Source organism: Ambystoma mexicanum, chromosome 5q (assembly GCF_040938575.1).
Source record: "Ambystoma mexicanum isolate Mex_15411 chromosome 5q, UKY_AmexF1_1, whole genome shotgun sequence".
NCBI classification, from domain to species: Eukaryota; Metazoa; Chordata; class Amphibia; order Caudata; family Ambystomatidae; genus Ambystoma; species Ambystoma mexicanum.
In genome coordinates this window covers 26,584,806-26,606,914 of record NC_090933.1, presented here as the reverse complement: position 1 = coordinate 26,606,914, position 22,109 = coordinate 26,584,806, and the positions used below count along the sequence as shown (strand labels likewise).

Genomic DNA, 22,109 nt, shown 5'->3' with positions numbered 1-22,109 from the left:
AATATACTTCATTATTTCTCGTTTTAGGATTGTTTATATCAGTTCAATGAATTTTAACAATATTATGTAATTGTATTTGTTGAAAAATCAAGTTTACTTGATTAAAACAACTTTCTAATAAAAAAAACATTGATTCTACTTTCTCTACAAAGACATCTAAAACATTGTGCAAGACTTTTACTTACCTACAAGAAGTGCTTCAGCTCACCTAGACTTGTGTTCAATTGACATTGGCTGGCCTGGTTCCCTGAATAACTCTTCTTTCCTCTGACATTGTGTTTTACCTTTCCTTCCAGGAAGAGGTTAACTTACTTTGCATTGGGGGTTCAAAGGTACTTACCTGCTTCAGAATACTTGCGTAATTTCTTGTCTTATTCTATAACCCTTTTCTTTGACATGCTTTTCAGTATTACTCTAAATGCAACAGTGATATATTAATGTCCACAGTGGTCTAGCTATTTAAGTCCCCTGAGGGTGTAGGAAGTGTCTGTGTGCCATCCCCAATGGGTGTTTGCTGATTTAGAGAAACTAAGAGTGTGTATTTTGGGGTGTATTCTTGTGTTACTATTACATTGCCCCTTCTGATGAAGGCTTATTAAAACTGGCTGTTAAATAAAGTAATCATTGTTTAATCAAGAAACCAAGTGTTTATTTTATTATTTTTTTATTAAAATGATTTAGTTTAGTTATAAACTTTTCATTTGTATTCTTTTCGAGCGTATACATTGAAGCACATATTTGTGCATGCTAGCTGGGAGGAGAAAAATAAAAAAGAGAAATGAAAGTAATTATCTGTCCATAGGTAATGGTCGTTTCTAGAAAGGAGAGATCTCCAGTTTGTTGGATTTCAGTTTGTCCTCTTGTATAGTTCCAGTATATTATGGAGAAATTTGGAGATTGTGAAAATGAGTTTGTTGGCTTGACCGCTCATTAGCACTGACCATCTTGTTTTCTGCGTTCATGTTCTGTGATGAAATTTCGAAGGAGGCACCAAAGCGGGCTCTCTGTTGGGCGAGTGCTGTGCATTCCATCACAAGATGGTATAGCGTTTCTGGTGTCTCATGGTCTTGACAGAACCGACAGTAATGTACCCTAACAGCTATCAGTCTTGACATGGCTAACTTCGATCGTGTTGGTATAGTGTCAAGACAAATTTTCATGTAGATTGCTCTGATCTTGTGATCTGGAAAAATTGCTAGGTATTTGGGTATCTCATTGATAGCCCGTATGTCGGTGGGACATTGGAGATTTATACGGTACTTTTCTTTCTCCGTTGGTTCTTATGCAGTCGTTTTGAATGAGCTTTCTTTTTGCGTTTTGCGGTCGCAGTGTTAGCATTTCGACTGAGATATCCTCGTCTGTGAGTTGTTGGATTAGTTTGTCTTTCCACGCAAGTACAGAATTGTTCATGGCGTTTGGTTGGGGTCTGAAAATTTGTAGGGCTGGTGTTTTCTCATCGGAGAGGATTTTGCGAAGTACATCAAATTGTTTCCACAGAACGATTGAGGCTAGTGATTGCGTCGAGATTTCATGCCTTATTCTGGACATGGGATAGCTCGATGGAAGCTTCAGAATCTTGCGCCAGAAGATTGCTTCGAGTTTTGTCCAGTTGGTGGTTCTTGCGGTGAACATGGCTTCGGTTACATAGGTTATAGTTGGAATGACCTTCTGTCTGTAGTAGGATATTATTGGTTTGAACGAGAGCCTGCAATGTTTACGATGTAGAAGTGTTTATTTGGATCATTGTCACTGTGAAATAACCCCCATACTGTTCATATTGCCCCTCTTGAGATATGCCTGGCGGCTCAGCCACACTACCAACCTGTGTAGTTCAGTTTTATACCAAAGGTTGGGTTCCTATTGCCAGGAGGTCAAGGTTATTGTAGTGCACCCAAAGGGTACTGCTCCAAATCTTGCCTAACACACTTCAAGAGCATGCAGCATTTCCATTTCCCTGAGCTTGATGTTTGGCTTCAGTTTGAGGTTTCAACCTTTTGAATTCCAATTCAAGTCTCATTGTTTCAAAAAACATATTCTGGACTCAGTGTTGGACCTTGTGGGGTCCCAATGGACATAGCCTGAGGCAAAAGGGCAGATTGTGGCAAAGAGGGGCTCCTATCCTGGGACTCCTCTACCTCCTCCGACTCTTCTAATACAATAGAGTTAGACTCTGCACTGTCATCCTCATTATCATTTTCCAAATTTCTTGGGTTAGTAGGTGTTGTAGGCCTACAACCCAAACTTTGGTGATTCAATAACCTTGTAATCAACTCATTTGTCTTTCCTTCTACAGTAAGATACTTGACTTTACACATTTCTTTGAATTGATCTACTGTTAAAATAATAAGGGCTTCCTGACTGAAGTTATCCATATTTGGCATGTTACAATTGCTATTCTGATGGAGCTTAGCCTTGTGGGGGTTTAGTTGAACACAAGCAAAGCAAAAAACACAATGTAACAACTCTACAATAGATCCTCACTGCCTGCCACCAGTGTTAGGCAAGATTGTATGAAGTAACCCTGTGGGAGACTACAACAGCCTTGTCCTCTTGGCAATAGGTAACCCAACCTTTGGTATAGGCCTATACTACACAAGTTGGTAGTGTGACTGATCAGCCAGGCTTATCTCAAGAGGGGTCAATGTGAGCTGCAGGGTTGCAACAGAGTTTTAAAGAGTATTCAAATAACATTTCTACTCAAGGTTTCTTGATTAAATCATTATTTGTTAATTTAACAGTCAGTTTTACAAGAGGTAAGTATCGCTTAGTTCACAGTACCTTAGGACTGAAGAAATGGTTCCAGCCGGCTTCTGTTCCTGTTGTAGTCTGACAGATCCTGTTGTTCCTGGGCCTTAGTCAAGGAGACAAGAGGGAGGACGCCTGGGGACTTCTGCACCACGATTCCAACGTCAGCGGCAGCAATTGGCAAAGTTCAGATCAGTGGCACTTCATGGTTTTAGCTTCTCGCGAATAGCACCACTTCGGTTCTTGGATACCTTGTAGACTTTCCTTGCTTCTGGGGTCCAGCACTCTGTTGAGGTGGCTCAGACTTGGTTAGTCCTGCTTTGAGGGAGGCTGGAGGATTTCCTGGAGCTTGGGTCCGACTTAAAAACAATGCACTCGATTCTGGTGTTCCTGTACCCTGGCACTCAGTTCCTGCAGCAGAAATGGAAGGGTATCAAGTAATATTATCCCCACCAATAATATCGCAATATTGTCGGGAAAGGCCATAGGCAATATTGTTAGTGGGGATAATTTGTGGGGTAAATGGGAGCTGGGGTTGCGGGGGTGTCCCCTGCTCCCTTTGAAATAATATGGGGGTTGCAGGGGTGTCCCCCCGCAGGTTTAATAGGTTAATATCGCTGCAAAAATATGGCGCCATTCTTGTATGACAATATTTTTGCGGGGATATTAACACATGGAACCAATGGAAGTACAGCCAGCAGAGAGAGGGGTTCCAGTCGAGTTCGTCTTGGGGTTGATTGGTCCAACCAACCCAAGGGGAGAAGTCGTCCTTTCCAGAGTTTCTCTAGACGAAGCAAATTCAGAGCTTCAGCACTGGAGCAGGGCTTCATCGGGCAAACCAATGGTCCAGGAGTTGCAGCAAGCTTCTCTATCAAGTTCTTCTTTGGATTCCTTCGTCCAGTGGTCGACTCTGCCTTCCTTACAAAAGACCTCGCCTTTTATGCAAGTCTCTCCCATTCATTCGCAGCCTAGCTGTCACTCACACAGCAGGGTGGCTGTCCTCCAAGGAAAGGCAGCCGGCCAATCACCTTTAGGTGCATTCCTGTAACCAAGGAGACTAAGCACAGGGAGTTTCGGGAACCTCCCTCGCTTCCTGCCCTGCCAGACACCCTGGAGCCAGAGGCGGGCTTCACCAGTGAAACCCGCCAAAGACAAAACGAACAAAGGGACTAAACCTGGTTTGGCGCGCAGAGTTAATCTCAAGAAGGACCTTTACAACAAGAAATTGCAAAAAAAGAAGACCGGGGCCATTTTGACAAAAATGGGCACCCATGGGTGATATTCTGCAGCAGCAAAGGCAGCCCGCGGTAAAAACACACAATGGTAGGAAAAAGTAAACGACTGCCACCAGCATTAATTGTAGAAAGGGTAACATAACAATGTTACATGAGAAGTTAGACAAAGGGGATACTAAATAACCCCTCAATCACCCTATTGTAAGATGGTGTGTGCTGGGTCTATAAAGTTTACAAATGTAAGTAAAGTCAATTTCACTTCACTGCTCTTGGAAACAGTAGTTATCCAATAGAAGGTATTTAAACCTTTGGGAAATTTAAAGGACTTCCCTGTGCCACTGCACTGAAGGTGCTGTGTGTCACAATGTAAAGGGAGGATGCCTATGGAGTTTGTCAGACTCCAGAACTAAAAGAGAAACAGAGTTCAAATCAAAGAAAAATACATGAGAGAGTGGGAAAGGGGTCTCACTCTCTCCAGGATGAGAATTAAAAGTCCTAAAGTCCAGCAAAAGAGCTGGGGGTCTCTAGGGCAGAAGGGAATTAGCACATTTCTGATAATTCTCCCTAACAACCCCCATACTACTATTATATCCCATACCCCCCCCCCATATATATGTGGTGTAAAGGGGTAGAGGGGGGGTGGAGAAAATAATTCTGAGGGCCACATTTTGGGCCATTGCCCCTGAAAATGGCTGTGCCACAAGATTTTCACCTGTCCTTTGGACTTCTTCCTGCTCTGGTGGTATATCTTAGTACCGAATGTGAGGGCTGGGACTGTCCGTCTCGGTCCACATCCGATCCTCTCAGTGTCTGTTTCTGGCAGATTCTGTGGCCAGTGCCTATTCCTGATTGGATAGCCGGGCCAGTTTGGTGCAGATTCTTACCCTTGGTGGAACTTGACACGCTTCCAGTCACAGATCATCGTTGGAGCCAATACCCCTACGAGGAAGTGCAGCCCCTAATGATCCAAGTACGACCGTTGCAGCTAACCAGCACCAACTCCAGCCAAGTCCCAGTGAAACCCTGCTCCTCTGTCCGAATCTCACAAAGTGTCAAGTATGTCAAGATATTAGAATACCTGGTATGGCAGGTAGTGGACGAGAGTTCTTGCCCGCGTAGTGTAGCCGAGGAATTCTCCCTGCCAATGTAACCCTCTTGTCGATAAACACACAGAGGGATCAATTGATTGGGAGAGATGGGCACCAGCTGGGAACAGGAATAGTCTGTTGCAAGAGGTTGGTAGCAGAGGAACCTGAAGTCTGTAACATAAACAAGAACGTTTAGGTGTAAGAAATATAGAGAGGACCAGGACTTAACAAGCAAACAGGAAGTGAGCTGACATGGACAAGAGTAGGATGAACAGCACCCTTCCGGTAATAGGTAAGCGTGGGGCAGTTTGCATGATGTGACTCCCACCTTATAGAAAGAAGAGAACAAGGCTTAAGGAACAAGATAACCCTGGTGAAAGGTAAAGGAAAAAGATGTAAGAGAAAAGACAACCACTTACCGGTCGTCAAGTGAGGAGTTCTCCTTTTGACACCACAACCGCAGTGTATTGCCCCAAGAGGTGGGACCCGGCGAAACAATGACGTTTGAGCGAGAGTGACCAACAGTCTCAAGTCCCATGTGTCATCTACACTGACAGCATGCGGACGCCTAACGAGATCAAATCGCCAGGGGTCCAGATCCGTCCCAAGGAGTTGGCTGCCGTAACGGTGTAGATCCGTCCGGCAACAAGACAATGAGGTAAACTGTTTAACAATCCATGTTCGTCCTTGTGTGGGCAGCAGAGTAGACTGAATTAGCATGCAGCAGAGTAGACTGAATCGGCAGGCAGAGGCAAGTTGTTAGCGGTCCGGATTCGTCTTTGTGCAGGCAGCAGAGTAGACTGAATAGGCAGGCAGAGGCAAGTCGTTAGCGGTCCGGGTTCGTCTTTGAGCGGGCAGCAGAGTATACTGAATCGGCACGCAGAAGATAAGTCGTTAGCGGTCCAGTTCATTCTAGGAGGCGGTCAATGCAGAATCAAGGGAGAAGGCAAGGGAACGAAGGTAGACAAGATAAACAAGGTTCAGGAAAGTAACAACGTGAAATGCAAGGTGCCTGGTTTCCAAAAAATCAGAAGAGCCGGGTCTCGGAAACCCGGAAGCTAAATACTTGTTGCCGGGAAACAATGGGCCCGCCCCCTAACGCATTACGCTGGAGCGTATCGGGTGCCAGAGTCACCATGGCAACCTCCACGTTGTTTGAGGAGTATAGCGGGAGCGAGGGGGCGGGATTGCCGAGAACGTGTGTGGCAGCTTGAATCAGGGGACAGTGTAATAGACCTCTTTGGCTGTGGGCGACGAAGACTGGGGATCTGGTGTCTGGCAACTTGCATAGTCGTGTCCCAGCGGTGTCCAGTAGAGATACTGGTGGGATGCCTAGGAGGAACTGCCCGCCCTGAGGATGGAATCCTGACAAAAAGGCCACTGCTGGTGCTTCGACACCTGGACCAGTGGGAACAAACAGTCTCGACCCCTGCTCGATGGTCTGTGTCTGCTGAGCCTTCGAAAGTGTCCCTTGACCACCTGATGGACTGACCAGCTCTAATTTAGACTACCTCGCTGCAGCCATAGCAGTTCCGACTACATCCTGAAACGTTTAGGATCTTCAACTTGCCTTCTAGCCCCAACAGAAACGGTGTAGGGCCTGCTCCTTTTTTCATCCATTGAAGATTGCCTGCCTCTGCCTGATCGTGGTGACTTCCAATGCAACCCATCTTCTTCTCTCCCTGGTGGTCGACTGAGGCTGGTTGCTCAGCAGATGTTTTCTTCCTTTCATCACAAGTGTGTTCAGCTGGACAGTGCCTGGAACCGTAATGCAGGTGCAGCACCTGACTGAAACTGAATCCCTGCGTCTGAAACAGACCTGTGCACCTGCAAACCGTGGGCCTCCCTCAACCAGACCGAGCGCAGAAGAAAGTGTCCCCAATGGAATCCGGGACCTCTGAAGTGGTCTCTGGAGAAAAGAGGGAGTGGGGGTTAGTTAGCATTGGAACTTTGAACCGCTACCACTGGCATCGTGCTATCACATACTAAAGCTACCTGCAAAGTATAGCTTTTCTAACTGATGCCTTTTGGGCACTAAGCCCCAATACATCGCAGGGCTGGAATTAGGTATTAAGGAACTATTTTTGGTGTTGCCCTCAAGTGTTTTTACTGTGTTTTATCCATCTGATTACTTACATGCATTGCATGGTTTTGAATCAAATGCTTTTCTATCTTTTCACAAGAGTAAATGACAATACTTACACCTAGAGGTTTTATTATTTAGTGCATATTTTAAAGGCCTAATAAGACATGCATTACTCACTGTAGTAGCATTTCCGATGATTGTTTCTGCTTAGATTCACATGCTGTGCATATAGTCTGACATCTAGTGGTAATCGCGGAGTATTGCATCTTTCTTTCGAAGATCTAAAGGGGACGTCGACATGGGCGTGACTGTAACACTATCCCTAACGTGACGTGCAGTGTACCCAAAATCTCTTGCGCGTCGACTTCCCTCTGGTTGTGTTGTTTCTGCCGTGAGGGAGCCTTATAGTCAGCATGAGAGAATACAGAAGAGAGAAGGTGTAAGAGGTCTATGTTCCTTATACTCCACGAGGGGAGGAAGGGTGGGCGCATGTGAATCTAAGCAGATACAATCATCAGAAATGCTATTACAGCGAGTAATGCATGTCTTCTGACGCTTGTGAATCTATGCTTGTGCATAGGCTAGTGAGCAGTACTCAGAGATGGTGGTAGGATGTGTGAAGGAACAGTAGCAAACAGATGTCCTAGCACTGCTTGTCCCACCTGAGAATCAGACCTACAGTGTCTATCTAGGCAGTAGTTTTGTGTAAGGGGGTGTACAGAACTTCAGGTTGCTGCTTTGCAAATGGACTCAAGAGGAACATTTGCAATGAATGATATGGTAGCCCATGTGCCCCGAGTAGAGTGTGCTGTAGGCGTGAAGGGTAGATCTCTCTTGGCAAGAGTGTAAGACAGTGTGATGCAGTTTACAATCCACTTTGAGATAGCTGATTTAGAGACAGGGTCCCCTTCTCTGCCAGCTGCCACTGAAAGGAAGAACGGTTTTGTTTTCCTTAGTGGCTTTCTTTTTTCCAGATAGTAGATAACCACGCTCCTCACATCCAGTGTGTGGAGGCTTCTTTCCGCCACGTTAGTGGGGTTCTGGAAAAAGGTGGGTAGTTCTATCGATTGGTTTACATAAAACTTTGAGATAAATTTAGGCGCAAATCGTGGGTGTGTGCACCAAACCACCTTATCTTTGTGAATCGTGACGAATGGGTCCTGAACTGAAAGTGAATGCAGTTCTCTAACTCTCCTTACAGAGGTGATCGCCGCCAGGAAGGCGGTCCTGTAGGTGAGTGCTTTAAGGCTAGCCTTGTGCATTAGTTCAAAGGGATGCCCCATTAGTCTGGTAAGAACAACATTCAGGTCCCACCCAGGAGCTGAGTTGGAAATAGGGGGATGAAGCCTCTGTATTCCTTCCATAAATGCTTTAATTACCAGAATTTTCTACCACGAAAGCTTGCTTTGGGATGTGGTGTATGCCGAAAGCGCAGCTAAGTGGATTTTTAGAGAACTGAAAACCAGACCTGAATCTAACAGCTGGGTTAGGTACAGAACAATATGTTTAGGTGTGCATTCAATACGATTGATGCCCTTGCCATTACACAATATGACAAAGAGCTTCCATTTGCTGGAGTAGCAATGCTTGGTGTTAGGTTTCCGTGCTTCTCAGAGTATGTCCATACATTTTTGAGGGAGTTGGAGATGCCCGAACTCTGTGACCACAGGAGCCAGGCTGCTAAAATGAGAGTTTGAGGGCATGGTTGTAGTGTTTCCCCCTAGTCTTGAGACAGCATGTTGTATGGACATGGCAGCTTCCTGGGAGAACCAAGGCTGGCAGGCCCCCATCGGGGCCGCCAGAATCATCCTCACTGGCTCTTGGTGCATCTTGTGGACTATTCTGTTGAGCAGGGGAATCGGGGGCAAAGCGTAGACATTCCCTGGCCATGTTATCCAGAGACCGTTCCCCTTGGAGCGGTTCTGAGGGTACCTGGAGATGTAAACTGGGCATTGGCCGGTCTAGAGAGTGATGAACAAGTCGACCTCTGGGATGCCCCAGTCTGCGAAGAAGTCGAGTACAATGTACTCCTGTAGTCACCACTCGTGCTCTACGGGTAGAGCGTAATCTCTGCTGAGTACGTCCGCCAGAAGAATGAGTTCCCCTGGAACAAGCTTGTGTTTGAGAGCCCACTTCCATATGTTCTGGGACAGTTTGGACAGCCCTAGAGAGTGAGTGCCCCCTTGTTTTAAGTAATACATGGCTGTAGTACTGTCCACGAGGACTAGAACTGTCTTACCCTGAAGGTGTGTTTGGAAGGCCTTCAGGGCCTTGAACACTGCTAGCAGTTCCAACAAGTTTATGTGATTGGATGCTACCGCTGGGGACCACATGCCGTGTGCCATCTAATGAAGGAGGTGAGCCTCCCACCCCGTCAGAGATGCGTCTGTGGTGAGAGCGGCTTCTACTGCAGGGGTGGTGAAGGTTTTCCCTTGACCACCACTGCAGCGACTGAATGAGGACTGCTGAGACAACCACTAGATTGTCCCACTGGCTGCTGGCCTGACACCATTGGCTCGAGAGCCACTATTGCATGGGGCGCAGGCGAGCGTGTGGAACTAGGTAGATGCAGGAGGCCATCACCCCTAACAGTCACGTGGCTTTGCGTATGGTCACCTTGTGACTGGCTACATAGTGAGGGATCTGGAACAGCATGTTTTGAACCCTCTCGTTCGAGGGAAAGACGAGATCGTCTTTGGTCCGAATTAGAGCCCTCAGAAATTGTTCGACTTGGTTGGGGTTTAGACTGGACTTTTTCTCCCTGATCGAGAAACATAGGTTGAAGAGGAGATCTACCGTGTTCTGGGTATTTGTTTGGCATGTTCCGTACAAATCCCCTGTTATGAGCCAGTTGTCGAGGCAAGGATAGACTGGGATGGACTGTCTGCCCAGGTGAGCAGCTACTACCGCCATTACCTTCGTGAACACCCGTGGAGCCGAGGCAATGCCGAAGAGGAGAACCTTGAACCGATAGTGGGTGTTTTCTATCATGAACCTGAGGTACTTTCTGTGTGCTGGCAACATTGAAATATGAAAGTATGCATCTTTTATATCCAATGTGGCGATGTAATCCCCCTGCAGGAGCAGTGGGATTACTTCCTGTAGTGTTGCCATTCTGAATTTTTGAGGTTTGAAATACTTGTTCGCTGCGCGCAGGTCTACCACAGGGCGCATGGTGAGATCCTTTCTCGGTACAAGGAAGTACACTGAATAAATACCCTTGTTTACCTGGTGAATGGGGACGACTTCTACGGCGCGCTTTTCCAGAAGGACTTGAACCTCTTCCAGCAGGATCCGCAGGTGTTCTGGTGACAGGCGTCTGCTCTTCGGTGGGTGGTATCGAGATGGTCAGTGAAACTCAATGCAGTAACCGTGGGTGACTGTCTTTAACACCCACTGGTCTGATGTGATCCCCTCCCATGCGTTAATGAATGATGACAAGCGACCCCCGACCGGGGAAGCGTGACCTGAAGGGAGGTGACCTGAAGGGAGGTGACCTGAAGGGAGGTGACCTGAACCAGCAAGTCACTTTGAGGTGCAGGCCGGGGAGCCTCTAGGAGTATAGTTCTTGCCTCTAACCTTGCCTCTATGAGGACCTCTCTGTTGATACTGGCAGTTACCGGAAGAGCCTTGGCCGGAGGACCAGGGGGTCCTTCCTGAGCCATAGTGTCCATGGGGAGCCCGGGAAAATGATTGTCCACGAAAGGAACAGCGGGAGTTAGAGCCTCCACGTTGGTGGAAGGACTTGGCCGTGATCTGGATGAGTGATTTCCATGACTGGTTTATTAATGAGAGGCCTGAGTTTCTGGTTTAAAGCTGGAGTTCTTCAACCAGGCATGTCTCTTAAGTAGAGTCCCCTGGGCTAGAGTGCGTCCAGCAGATCAGCAGAGTCCAGAGTATTTTTTAATATGTTGTGGGTACCCTGTCTGCCCTCAGCCACAACTGCCAGCAGGCGTGATCGGGTGAGCTCTGGGGCCTCTTGAAGGCCATCCAGGCCCCATTCGACATCGCTGTAGCTTGCCAGGAGAGTTGTATTGTTTGCGATCCTAGTTTAATAGTCCACAGAGGCAGTGATTTGTTTTCCGAGGGCATAAAGTTTCTTACAATCCTTATCCGGAGGGGCTTCCTCCGTGGACAGTAGAACCCCCGCCCTCTTCCTAGTGGTTGTAACCCCCAGGGAGTCCGGTGTGGCATGACCCCATATGTACAGTGGGTCGGAAGGAGATGGCAAAATACTTTTTCACCGCCAGTGTGAGGGACATTGACAACAAAGAAGGAGCTAGGCGCTTCTTTATAAAATTGAATAAGGGGATGGCCTGACTAACTGGAGGCTTCTACTTGAGTATATCCTCAACAAAGTCTGTCAGGGGCTGTCTCTTGTGTTGCGATCACATAATGATCGGCCGCTCTCTTTAAAATGGCGTTGAATAACATTTGGTCATCCACAGGTGACAGCTCCCTTTGTGGAGGTGTATAAGGGGGATCTAGACAAATTATGTCCAGGTCAGGGGTGTGTGTTGGTGATAGCCAAGGGCCCTGATCCTCCTGACTGATCCTGATCCCAGTCTGGGTCATGGTCAGCTGTGTCCTGTGCAAATAGATGAATGTCCTCATAGGTATCTGTTAGGAAGAATTCTCATAAATGTGCTAATTCCCTCCACCTTAGAGACCCCCAGCAACTATTTTGAGGACTTGATTTTTTTTACCTGAACAGAGTGTGAGCCTTTTTCCCTACTCTTAATGTATTTTGATGTGTGTTTTACACTTGTGTTCTTTGATTATGGAGTTTTAGATAACTCCACAGGCATCATCTTTTCATGTTTGTTACACAGCACCCTCGGTGCAGTGACACAGGGATGTCTTTTAGACTTCCCAAAGGTTTAAATACCTTCTCGTAGATCAACTACTGTTTACCAGAGCATGTAAAGTGAAATTGACTTTACTAGTCTTTCCAAATTCCTAGACCCAGCACACACCATCTTACAATGGAGTGCTGGAGGGGTTACATAGTATCCACTGTGTCTAAACACTCATGTAGCAGTCAAATGCTACCCTTTCCTATTGAAAAGGCTGGTGGCAGTGGTTTAACAACGAACTAACATGATTTTTCCCCACCGTGAACACCGTTCGCTAAAAATCACGGGAGCCATGTTTTTCAAGGTGGCGCCTTAAGCCCCTTTGTTTAAACAGGTCCCGGTCTTCTTTTTTCGCCATTTCTTTTTGGAAAGGTCCTTCTAGTATTTGTCTCTGCGCGCCACACCAGGTTTGGTCCCTTTGTTCGTGTGCCTTTGGCGGGATTCAGGACTGAAGTCCGCCCTTGGCGTCTGAGTGTCTGGGGTGGGCAGGAAGTGAGGGAGGTGCCCGAAACTCCCTGTGCTTAGTCTCCTAGGAGACCCAAATGCACTCTGGCGTTATTTGCTGGCTGACTGTCCGGCAAGGACAGCCACCCTGCTGGGTGAGTGACAGCTAGCCTGGAATGAAAGGGAGAGAACTATTTAAAAGGCGAGTCTCGTGGACTGAAAGGCAGAGTCGATCACTGGAACGGAAGAACCGAAGATGAGCTGGAAGAGGACGGCTGCTGCAACTCCTGGACCGTAGGTTTGCCCGGTGAAGCCCTGCTGCAGGTCCAAATTGTTAAACTCCATTTGACAGAGAAGCTCCTCTAAGGACGGCTTCTTTCTTTGAGTTGGTGGGACCAATCAACTCATAAGACACCTGGATACCATTCTCAAGGCTGGTTAGGTTTAACCAGGGAGATGGACACCAGTTCTGTTCTTGAATCTAGAGCTACTGGAACTGAAGTGACTCCATTTTGTTTGCTTTCTTCAACGATCTCGTGCAGTGCAGGAGTCCTGCGACGTCCTCCCTCTTGTCCCCACGACTGAGGCTCAGGAACAGCGAGATCTGCAGGAACTGCCAGGAACCTCGACTTCAGCAACATTTTTTATCTTCATACAAAGGTACTGTGCCAACTCGATTGAGAGAAGCCACTCTCGCTGTGAAAGTTTGTGAAACTTTCCCAACTCACAGGCCTAATCAACTTGTGACCCAACAAATGATTCTTTTTCGCCTAAACTACTTCTGAGAACCTTTGCAAAGGCTTTACTGTTTGATACCAGAACTGCTCTTTCCTATCCAGAACACTAGCCCATTGACTTTGGCCTTGCCTATTGACTTGAATTGAACTCTTCTGGTGAACTGAAACTATTTGCACTGCCTAGAAAGTATAGGTTATCTATTCTACTTACTTTGGTCCTTTTTGCTCACTGCTAAGTAAGTGAACTGCCATTTGGCTCCTATTTCAGGGGAGCTCAAACTGTCTCAAAAGCTTAGAGTTTTATATTGTAGTGAATTGGTATAAAATATTAAGTTGCCTTCTTCTAGTGAAATGTTTTATAAATGATTGTGTAATAAATGAATACGTGTTTTACCAAGAAACCTTGAGTATAAGTGTCTACTTGAACCACTGTGATTGAAAGTCCTCTGTGTAACTACTTGTACTGCTCACATTCACTCTTGAGATAAGCCTGGCTGCTCAACCTCGCTACCAACAAACTGTGTGGTACAGACTTATACCGAAGGTCGGTGTTGCTTTCACCTGTAGTCCTAATTGTGTGTGGTGGTCCCAGAGGGCACTGCATGCAACTCTGCCTACCAGTATCCTCCTGCTCTCATACATCCAAGATATCCTCTTGGTGGCCTTGTTCAGAGATGGGAAATATCTGAAATGTATGTGGAATGGGGCTGGAATCCTCTTCCGTATGTCTTTTGGGAGTGATATATTTGTCTGAAAAGTCAATAAATTGGGCCATTTTGTCTATATACTTTTCAAATCTCTCGCTAGTCCATAGGGAAGATGCAGAAGGGTCTGGAGGTGGAAAAGATTGCCCAGAAGGTGTAGATTTTCCTAATAAGGCTCTTGAGAGAGGCTGGGGGCCATCAGAATACTCCTCTCGACGAGAGCCGGTGCCCTTGTGTTCTGTAGCTGCCTAAATAATAGCCGCAAGGCTTTCGTGGATCTTCGGTGGCTGGATGGAAGGTCTCGACGTGCCTGATGGCGCCGCCGTGGTTGACGACTCCACCGAAGCCTTAGGTGCTTGCGCGCCCTTGGACGGGGTGTCAACAACCGTATGCTTTTTTGGGTGATCGCCCTTTCCAGAGGAATGCCCAGTCGCATGCTGTGAAGACTGTTGCATAGAGGGCACTGAACCGTGAGGCCTATGCATAGCATAGGCTGCCCACCGTTTAGTCCGCCAGTCCTTCAACGTTTTCGGTCGAAAGAGCTTGCAGGACTTACATGAGTGCTTGTCGTGGTCTCAAGGCAGCCACCAATTGCAACGGCGATGGGTGTCCTTCCACGGAAACTTGCCGTTACACAACGGGCAAAATTTAAAGGGCGTCCTCTCCATAGCAGAGGGTGATGGCAGCAAGACCAAATAGAGAAACATAAGGGAAAAGGAAATGCATTCTTGAAGAATAAACCCAGGGCCCAACTCTCCCTACTACTGTAAGGGCTTGGCCGGAGAGCCGAGGCCACAAGGTCGACAGTCGTCGAGCAGTTGTGGATGTCTTCAGTGGTAGGAAGCCCACGAGGCAGTCATCAAGAGATTCGTCGGGAGACTAAACGACCGTAGGTTGTGGGACAAAGTAAGCAATATTAACTCTTGCGAGCTCCGCATTAGGCGACCAACTATGTGGGCGGAAAAAAACAATCCGAGGTAGTGGGAGGGATTTTGGGTACACTGCACGTCACTTTAGGGATAGTGTTAGTCACGCCCATGTCGACGTCCCCTTTCAATCTTCGAAAGAAAGATGCAATACTCTGCGGTTACCACTAGATGTTGGACTATATGCACAGCTTGTGATTCTAAGCAGATTCACAAGCATCAGAAATCATTGGATGTGTGTGTAATTATCTGTCCAACTGGAATTACTGGAGTGCTCTGTGTGTGTGTATCTCACTATAGCCCTAGACCACTCTTACACGTCCGCTGAGTCTATGCCTTGTCGCTCTACTACCTACCTTGATTGAGTTTGACTAGGCTTCAGTGTCTTTCCTGTTCAGCATAAAAGGTTGACCTTACAAAATCCAACCCTGGGTTAATTTGGGAAATCCATCTCAACAGTCCCTTTCAACCACATTTTACTGTAAACTTTCATTGGCAGGAATCCTGCTGTGCTTCCGTTCCTCCTTGGGCACCTGGGTCTCAAACTGGAACTTTTTGTCAGGGTCTCCTCTGGCATCCAGTGAGATAGGCTTCTGCCTTCTCTTGACGTGCAGGATAGACTTTCAATGTACCCAACCTTTCCCTATCACCACAGCTGTGCCTTCAGACTTTGTCCCATTGACTCCGATCGGGGAACATTTGAACTTAAAACTATTAAAAGTGACTTGAAAGGTACTTAACTGTACTTGGACATTTGTTCCTGCTCCTCCGAATCCCGTTGGATCCATGGAGTTTAAGGTGAAAGAATTTGAATTTAAGCATTTACTTTTAAAGTCTTGTTTTTATATTATACTCCTTGTCTACTGAAAAGGTGGTTATATTGGATAACCTTTGATCATTACTGTTTTTGAAGGGTATAATAAGACCCCAATGAATCTTGTATTATCAGTCTAATCCACACCTAACTGTTGCTGGCCTTCTAGGATTGGTTTCTGAAGAATTACGCCATGTTCTCCCTCTAGGTGCTATATTTAATGTATAGCGTGCATATGTGTCATCCATGTTACTGCATACTAGAGGGGTTAGGAAAAATTGAGAATGTTTTCTATTTTGGCATTTTGGGTCCTGCTAATGGACTGTATTAATGTATATTGTTGTATTGTCTAGGGGTTCCTTTTCTTCCCATGCCTTATCCTTTTATTGTTCGTAGGACCAGCTTGTGTGCAACAAATGCAGTTCAGGAGTGGGCTGGGTCTTAGCTAGCTGACCATTACTGTTTTTATTCATGCACTGTATTACTAGGTGGTATGTTTAACCCAAAGTATGTACTTAACCATGTGTGATTTTGTAATAAAGTGTATATTTTTAAGTATACTAGTGTAGTGTATTCTTTGGGGATAACTGTGGGGATTAACAACTTCATTTTCAGCCTCCCTCCCTCTAGTGAGTAAAGCTTGACAGCTCAGCCACAGCTACCACATTAGAGTTTGGTCTTTACCTTTTGGTTGTAAACCCCGTTCTACCATTACGTTACATGGTTTCATATCGGACACCTATGCTAAAAAAAAATACTTTGGACCATAACATCCTCGCCAACTATCGCCCTATTGCAGGGCTATTATGGCCAACAGAAATCCTTGAGAAAGTTGTAACTATACAACTCCAAGACCATTTGGAAGCTAATAATATTTTAAACCCCTACCAGTTTGGCTTCAGGCCAGGCCATGGTACGAGACTGCTCTACTAAAGGTCTGGGATGACCTACTTGAAAATGCCGACAAGGGGGACATCAGTATGCTTGTCATGCTTGACTTGTCGGCAGCTTGCGGTACTGTGGACTTTAATATGCTTAGCTCTAGATTAACCTCTCTGGCACAGGTATAGGAAAAAGCAATGAGATTGTTTGACTCATTTCTAACTAACCGACTCCAACAAGTGAAAACAGGCCTGTTTCCCTCTGAAATGCTGACAGTACCTTGCAGAGTGCCACAAGGGTCATCTTTGTCACTCATACTGTTCAATCTTTATATTTGCACATTGCTAAAATGTTTTGCTCAGTTTGATCTGCAGTATCATTCATATGCAGATGATACTCAGATCTATATCAGTTTAAAACAACCCTCGGAGGCAGAAGAGCATATTTTGAAGTGTGTAGAAAAAATCTGATTGTGGATGGTTGAGAATAAACTTCAGCTGAATCCAACCAAGATGGAAATCATCGTATTTGTCTAAAAAAACAAACTGGCAAACCTTTTTCTAATAATCCCATTCCCCACACTTTTTAGAATTGCCTCCAAATACACAGATTCCGTGAAGAATCTATTATGCATCTGGTAACCCAGGTTTGGGTGCAATTTGCAGGTGATTCAGATGAACAAGTCTGTATATTTTCAATTGAAGATTCTTAAACCCCTTCTCCCTTTTATACCTGAGCATGATCGATCAACAGTGGTAGGTACTCTTGTTAATGCCAGGCTGGACTACTGTAATGTGCTTTTGGTAGGTAGTCCAAAATATCAGTTACAGCGTCTTGCAGTAGCCCAAAGCTAAGCAGTATGTCTGATTTTCTCTCTACCTTGGAAATCGCCAGTTTTTGGGTTTCGTAGAAGCCCCCACTGGTTGCCGGTTCAACAGCGAATTCAGTTCAAGCTACTGTGTCTTGCCTTTAGATGCATGCATGGCCTAGCTCCACCATATCTAACAGCAAATATTAAGACCTACTACCCTACGCGTTCCGTGCAATCTATGGGTCAAGGTATTTTGGTAATCCACCCTTCCAAAACCGCTCATGAGGGGGGACAGATGTTTTTCGGTGGCCGGTCCCTGGACCTGGAACTCACTCTTACCCCACCTGCGACAGAATTAATCCCTGGCTGTCTTTAGGAAGCAACTAAAAACATACCTATTTGTGTAAAACTGAATAGCTGATGCACTGTATTCTTGTTCTACATTCTACAGACAAATTCTGCGCCTAGATGCAGCCTGCTGCACGGTGTATCAGGGATATGCGCAATACAAATTCCAAATCAAATCATATCCCTCACAGCAGGGCTGTGGAAAAATCTCCCAAACAGTGTGCCTTTTATTTTGGTACTTCCGGCATTGTTGTGTTGAGGCTTACACTGTTGATCTACATCTCTGGAGAGTATAGCCTGCCCTCTCGATGTATCGAGTTTGACATATATCTATATATTTTCAATAGCGATATAGGATTAGACAATATTGTTACCATCGAGATATATAGGGATAGAATTACAAACACACCCTGTCGAAAGTCCCTTTTTGAACTTCGAAAACTTCATGTGCAATACTCTGCAGCTACCACTAGATGTCGGCCTATGCAAAGCATGTGATTCTAAGCAGATCCACAAACCTCAGAAATCATTAAATTAAGATGACACATTAATATGACAAAATGTCACTTAAGGCCTAATTCAGTGCATATAGGGATGTGTATTATGCTTGCATTTTTTTTTAGTAGTGACATTATTGTTTAGATCTGCTTTTGAATCAATTGCAATTTTAGGATGGGGTTAACTGACAATGTTAAGCGTTGTGTTTTGCATTTACTGTTGAGTATTAGTACTGTTGGCATATCGCATGTGGTTGGGTTACACTGAGCATTTAACCAACAAACAATATTGAGATATATGTAGTATATCGCCAATCAGGCCAAAAATATCAAGATATGTCTTTTGGCCCATATCGTTCAGCCCTGCGCTGGTCAATAAGAGAGTGAAGGAGGATTAAGATTTATTTACTTTTAACCATTATACCTTTGTGAACTAAACTAATTTAACCCATATTGTGGTACACGTTTGGGACTAGCATACAGAAGCTTCTGTTCCCTCCTATACTTCCTCTGGCCAGAAAAGGATTTTGTTGCAAAGTGCAACTTGTCAGTCATAGAGCATGCAACCAGGTACACTGACTGTGTCTATTAATACCCAACCTTAAGCAAAGGTCCAAATAGAATTGTTGCAGGTTACCCTGCATCTTTTCTCTACACTGCTCCCCTCGAGAGGATTGCCTTGAAGCCCTAGTCTCATGCACACCTTGGATAGGCAGGCAATTAACCACAACGCTCTTCAACGAAGGTGTGGATCAATCGCCATGCTCCAAATGACAATTACAAAAAAGCCACAGTTTTACCAGGAGAGTCTTCTTGAATCAAAACCATCCTTTTCCTAAATATCCAATACAATGATTACGTCAGGTTACATGCAAACGTGAATGAAACCCGGGGTTTACCAGTTCAATTTAGGCGCCTAAACAGTTGGGTAACTTCTGGAGAGAATTTGGAATGTCCCACCCTATACGAAGAGATGGAACTTTGAATATAGTTCTGTGGAAAAAAACATCATACTATACTGAAAAGACATTTCTGAGTTCATCTAAGAAAGCAGTAAATTAAGCTCATCTGTTTAAGGATTCCAAAAACTTGTCTCAGGGTTTGGGGCTCAACCAATCCACTGTCAGAGTTAGGCTACACATGGAGAAAGTTCAAGATGACAGTCAACCTACTCAGGAGCAGTCATCCTACCAAAAGCTCTAGAAAACAAACCGGAAAAACATCCAGAAAGTCACTGAGAACCCCAGAACATGCAAAGATCTGGTGACACTCAAGCCTTGGCTAATGTGAGTACTCATGACTGAGCTAAGAAGAAAATTGAACAACAGTATTGACAGATAGCCAGCTGGAAAACAATGCATTCCAAAACAACATTGCTGCTCCTCTGAAGCTTGACAAAGAGCACAGAGAACGGAATCTAACGGTACACATACTTTTTCCACACATGGATATAAAATGAGGAATCGTGTGGATAAATATTTATCATGTTTATGTGTCATTTGTTTAATGTGATTTTTTATATACTATTAGAATTTCGAATGAAATTGAACAACATTTTAGGTTTGCAATAAGTGAAAGTGGTAAGGGCTCACAAACCTTCTGGATGATGTACATGTTTTTATAAGAGCATAATTCCATATAAAGAAAACAAACTAAAACCCAATTTAAGCACCTTGTGAAGCTGGTTCGCCAAATTCTCTTACAATTTCCTCTTCACCACGGTAAATGTCTTCTTCGCTGAAGAATACAAGAAAAACATCCCAGCTTGGTTTATTGTTTGCCAATTTATATGAGGAAAACAACATGTTCCATCATTCTTCTTTTGCTAGAATAGTACAACAATGACAATTCTTAGAAAAGCAATATGAATTATGCATTATGAATGGAAGAAAAGATTGAGTTTTCAGTGGTTTGCCACCCAAAAATGGAAACAAACTATTCCATGCAAGCGAGGGTCACTCGTGGGGTAAAAATGTGATGAGCACATAGTAACTAAAATCAAAGAGGAAGCTAAAAATATGTTTTTCCTATGTACTAAAACTCTAGGGGAAATTAAGATACCAACAAATGCAAATAGGGGGCAGGCCAAAGAGCCGCCCAATCTTTGTCATAAATCTACATTCTCCCTGTAACCCAGTTCAATATTCCTGCCTGGTGTCCCGAAGCCGCCCCCTAAGCAAAATGAAAACCAAGGGAAACACTCTGAAACAAATGTTTCCATTGGCTGCACTCAGTGAGGGAGTGCTCTTTTGAAATCACGGACTCCCGGCCCAGGCTCTAGTCTGTCTGTGAGGGTAGGAAGCGAGGGAGGAGTGCAAAACGCCACAGCCCTTTGATTTTCCCCTTGCCTGAATGGGGACCAATCCCAGTGGGGGGCTGGCTGTCCTGATTGGACAACCAGACCGCCCCTTCTTGTAAAATGCAGGAAGAGCATGCAGAAGTTGTGTTGTAATTCCTGAACAATACTGCAAACTTGGAAGCTGAAGAAAAGTCTACCACTGGAACTGAAACCGAAGAGGATGATGAAGGAAAAGCGGTGGAGATGATTTTCAGCGACCGAAGAGCCTGCTGTGTAACCTGAGCCTGCTGTAGCCCTTCGTTCCAATCCACCGGGGGATTCCGAAAACGAGGACCCTCACCCAGAGCCTAGTGAGACCCACTAGACTCAAGAAGACCTGAATTTTGAGCCATCCCACGCATTGCTGCGACCATGCGTTGCAGCAATACCCCAATACTCTGGGACCTCGAGTCACTGTGCGGTGCACGGTCTTCCGAATAACAAATCGCGCTGAAACTTCGTGGGCATCCTGGTGGATCTCCAGAGACACAAATCGAGTCTGAAAAGTCCCTTCAACAGAGTGCTGGACCTTTGTAACGACTAGAATTCAACTGCGATTTTCTGTCTTCTTCTGTGCTCCTTGAAAAGGCACCAAATCTGCAGAACCGCATTCAGCCGCGAGGAAAACCTTGCCTAGAGCCTTCTCCATTGATCCCTGCTGCAAAGTCCCTTCTCAGATCTTGTTTTCAGTCACCACGACAAGGAATCCACTGACCGGGTATTTGGCTGAAGATCCTGAGGTCCGTCTGCTGCAAAATCTTCTTCAATGCTCAGGTACTGTGTTGGCTTGGGTATGTACTTACCTTAAGCCTGTTAGGATTTCGGTATTACCCAAATTGACCTTTTACAATTGACCTTTTGTACAATTGACTTAATTATAATGGTCCTAATTGACCTTCTGCATAATTGACCTTTATATTATTTTAGTTATTGTATATATGTATTGGGTTGGTTTTGGATTATAAATAATACAAGGGGATTGGGTGAGAGGTTGCAGGGGGTTTCCCCCCGCATATATGTCCTAATTGACCTTCTAAATTAGGTCAATTTTCCCGACGTCAATTCTCCTGAGGTCAATTGTGAAAAGGTCAATTAGTATACAACCAGGATTTCTGTGTAGCTGTGGGTTGTTTTCTGTGATGGGGAGGCCTCTCATTCAGTGCACCCAGTCACACTGCTAGAATCCTGCTAGGGTGTCTTCTGCGAAGCCCCTGGACCCTCTTCTAACTCAGAAGTAAAGTACTCACCTGTTTGCCAGTCTTCCTAAGGAACTCTGACTTTCGCTACTTAAGAACCTATCCTGACACTGCCTGAAACTTCGGCGCGTGTAGTTTGGGGAGTAGCGCCCTTGTCATGTTTGTTATGCCCAGTCGTCATGCGCTGCTGCGGATGCGGGGAAAGCTTTGGATCAGACCGATCCGTGGGCGCCGCAGAAGTTTCCGGCGGACCCTTTGGCGCTTTCGCCTTCTTCGACGAAGTCGTTGAGGAGGGCGCTTAGGTCGTGTGCTTTGTGCGGTGCAATTGTACGCCCCTGTCACCGGGTGTGGTCCCTGTAGCAAGACCGGAGTCAAGCCTGTAAAGGTCAGGGACGGGCATGG

At 45.5% G+C, this 22,109-nt stretch overlaps 1 protein-coding gene across 7 annotated transcripts in view; it reads right to left on the bottom strand.

Moving 5' to 3' along the window:
* The window catches only part of LOC138497164 (ubiquitin thioesterase otulin-like), a 1,020,877-nt gene that overhangs the window by 340,179 nt on the left and 658,589 nt on the right, over positions 1 to 22,109 (bottom strand). For all 7 annotated transcript variants that reach the window (XM_069620441.1, XM_069620446.1, XM_069620442.1 and 4 more), the window contains exon 7: positions 19,846 to 19,910. In XM_069620441.1, the coding sequence (XP_069476542.1) occupies positions 19,846 to 19,910 (65 nt within the window). The remainder of the gene's footprint in view (positions 1 to 19,845; positions 19,911 to 22,109) is intronic.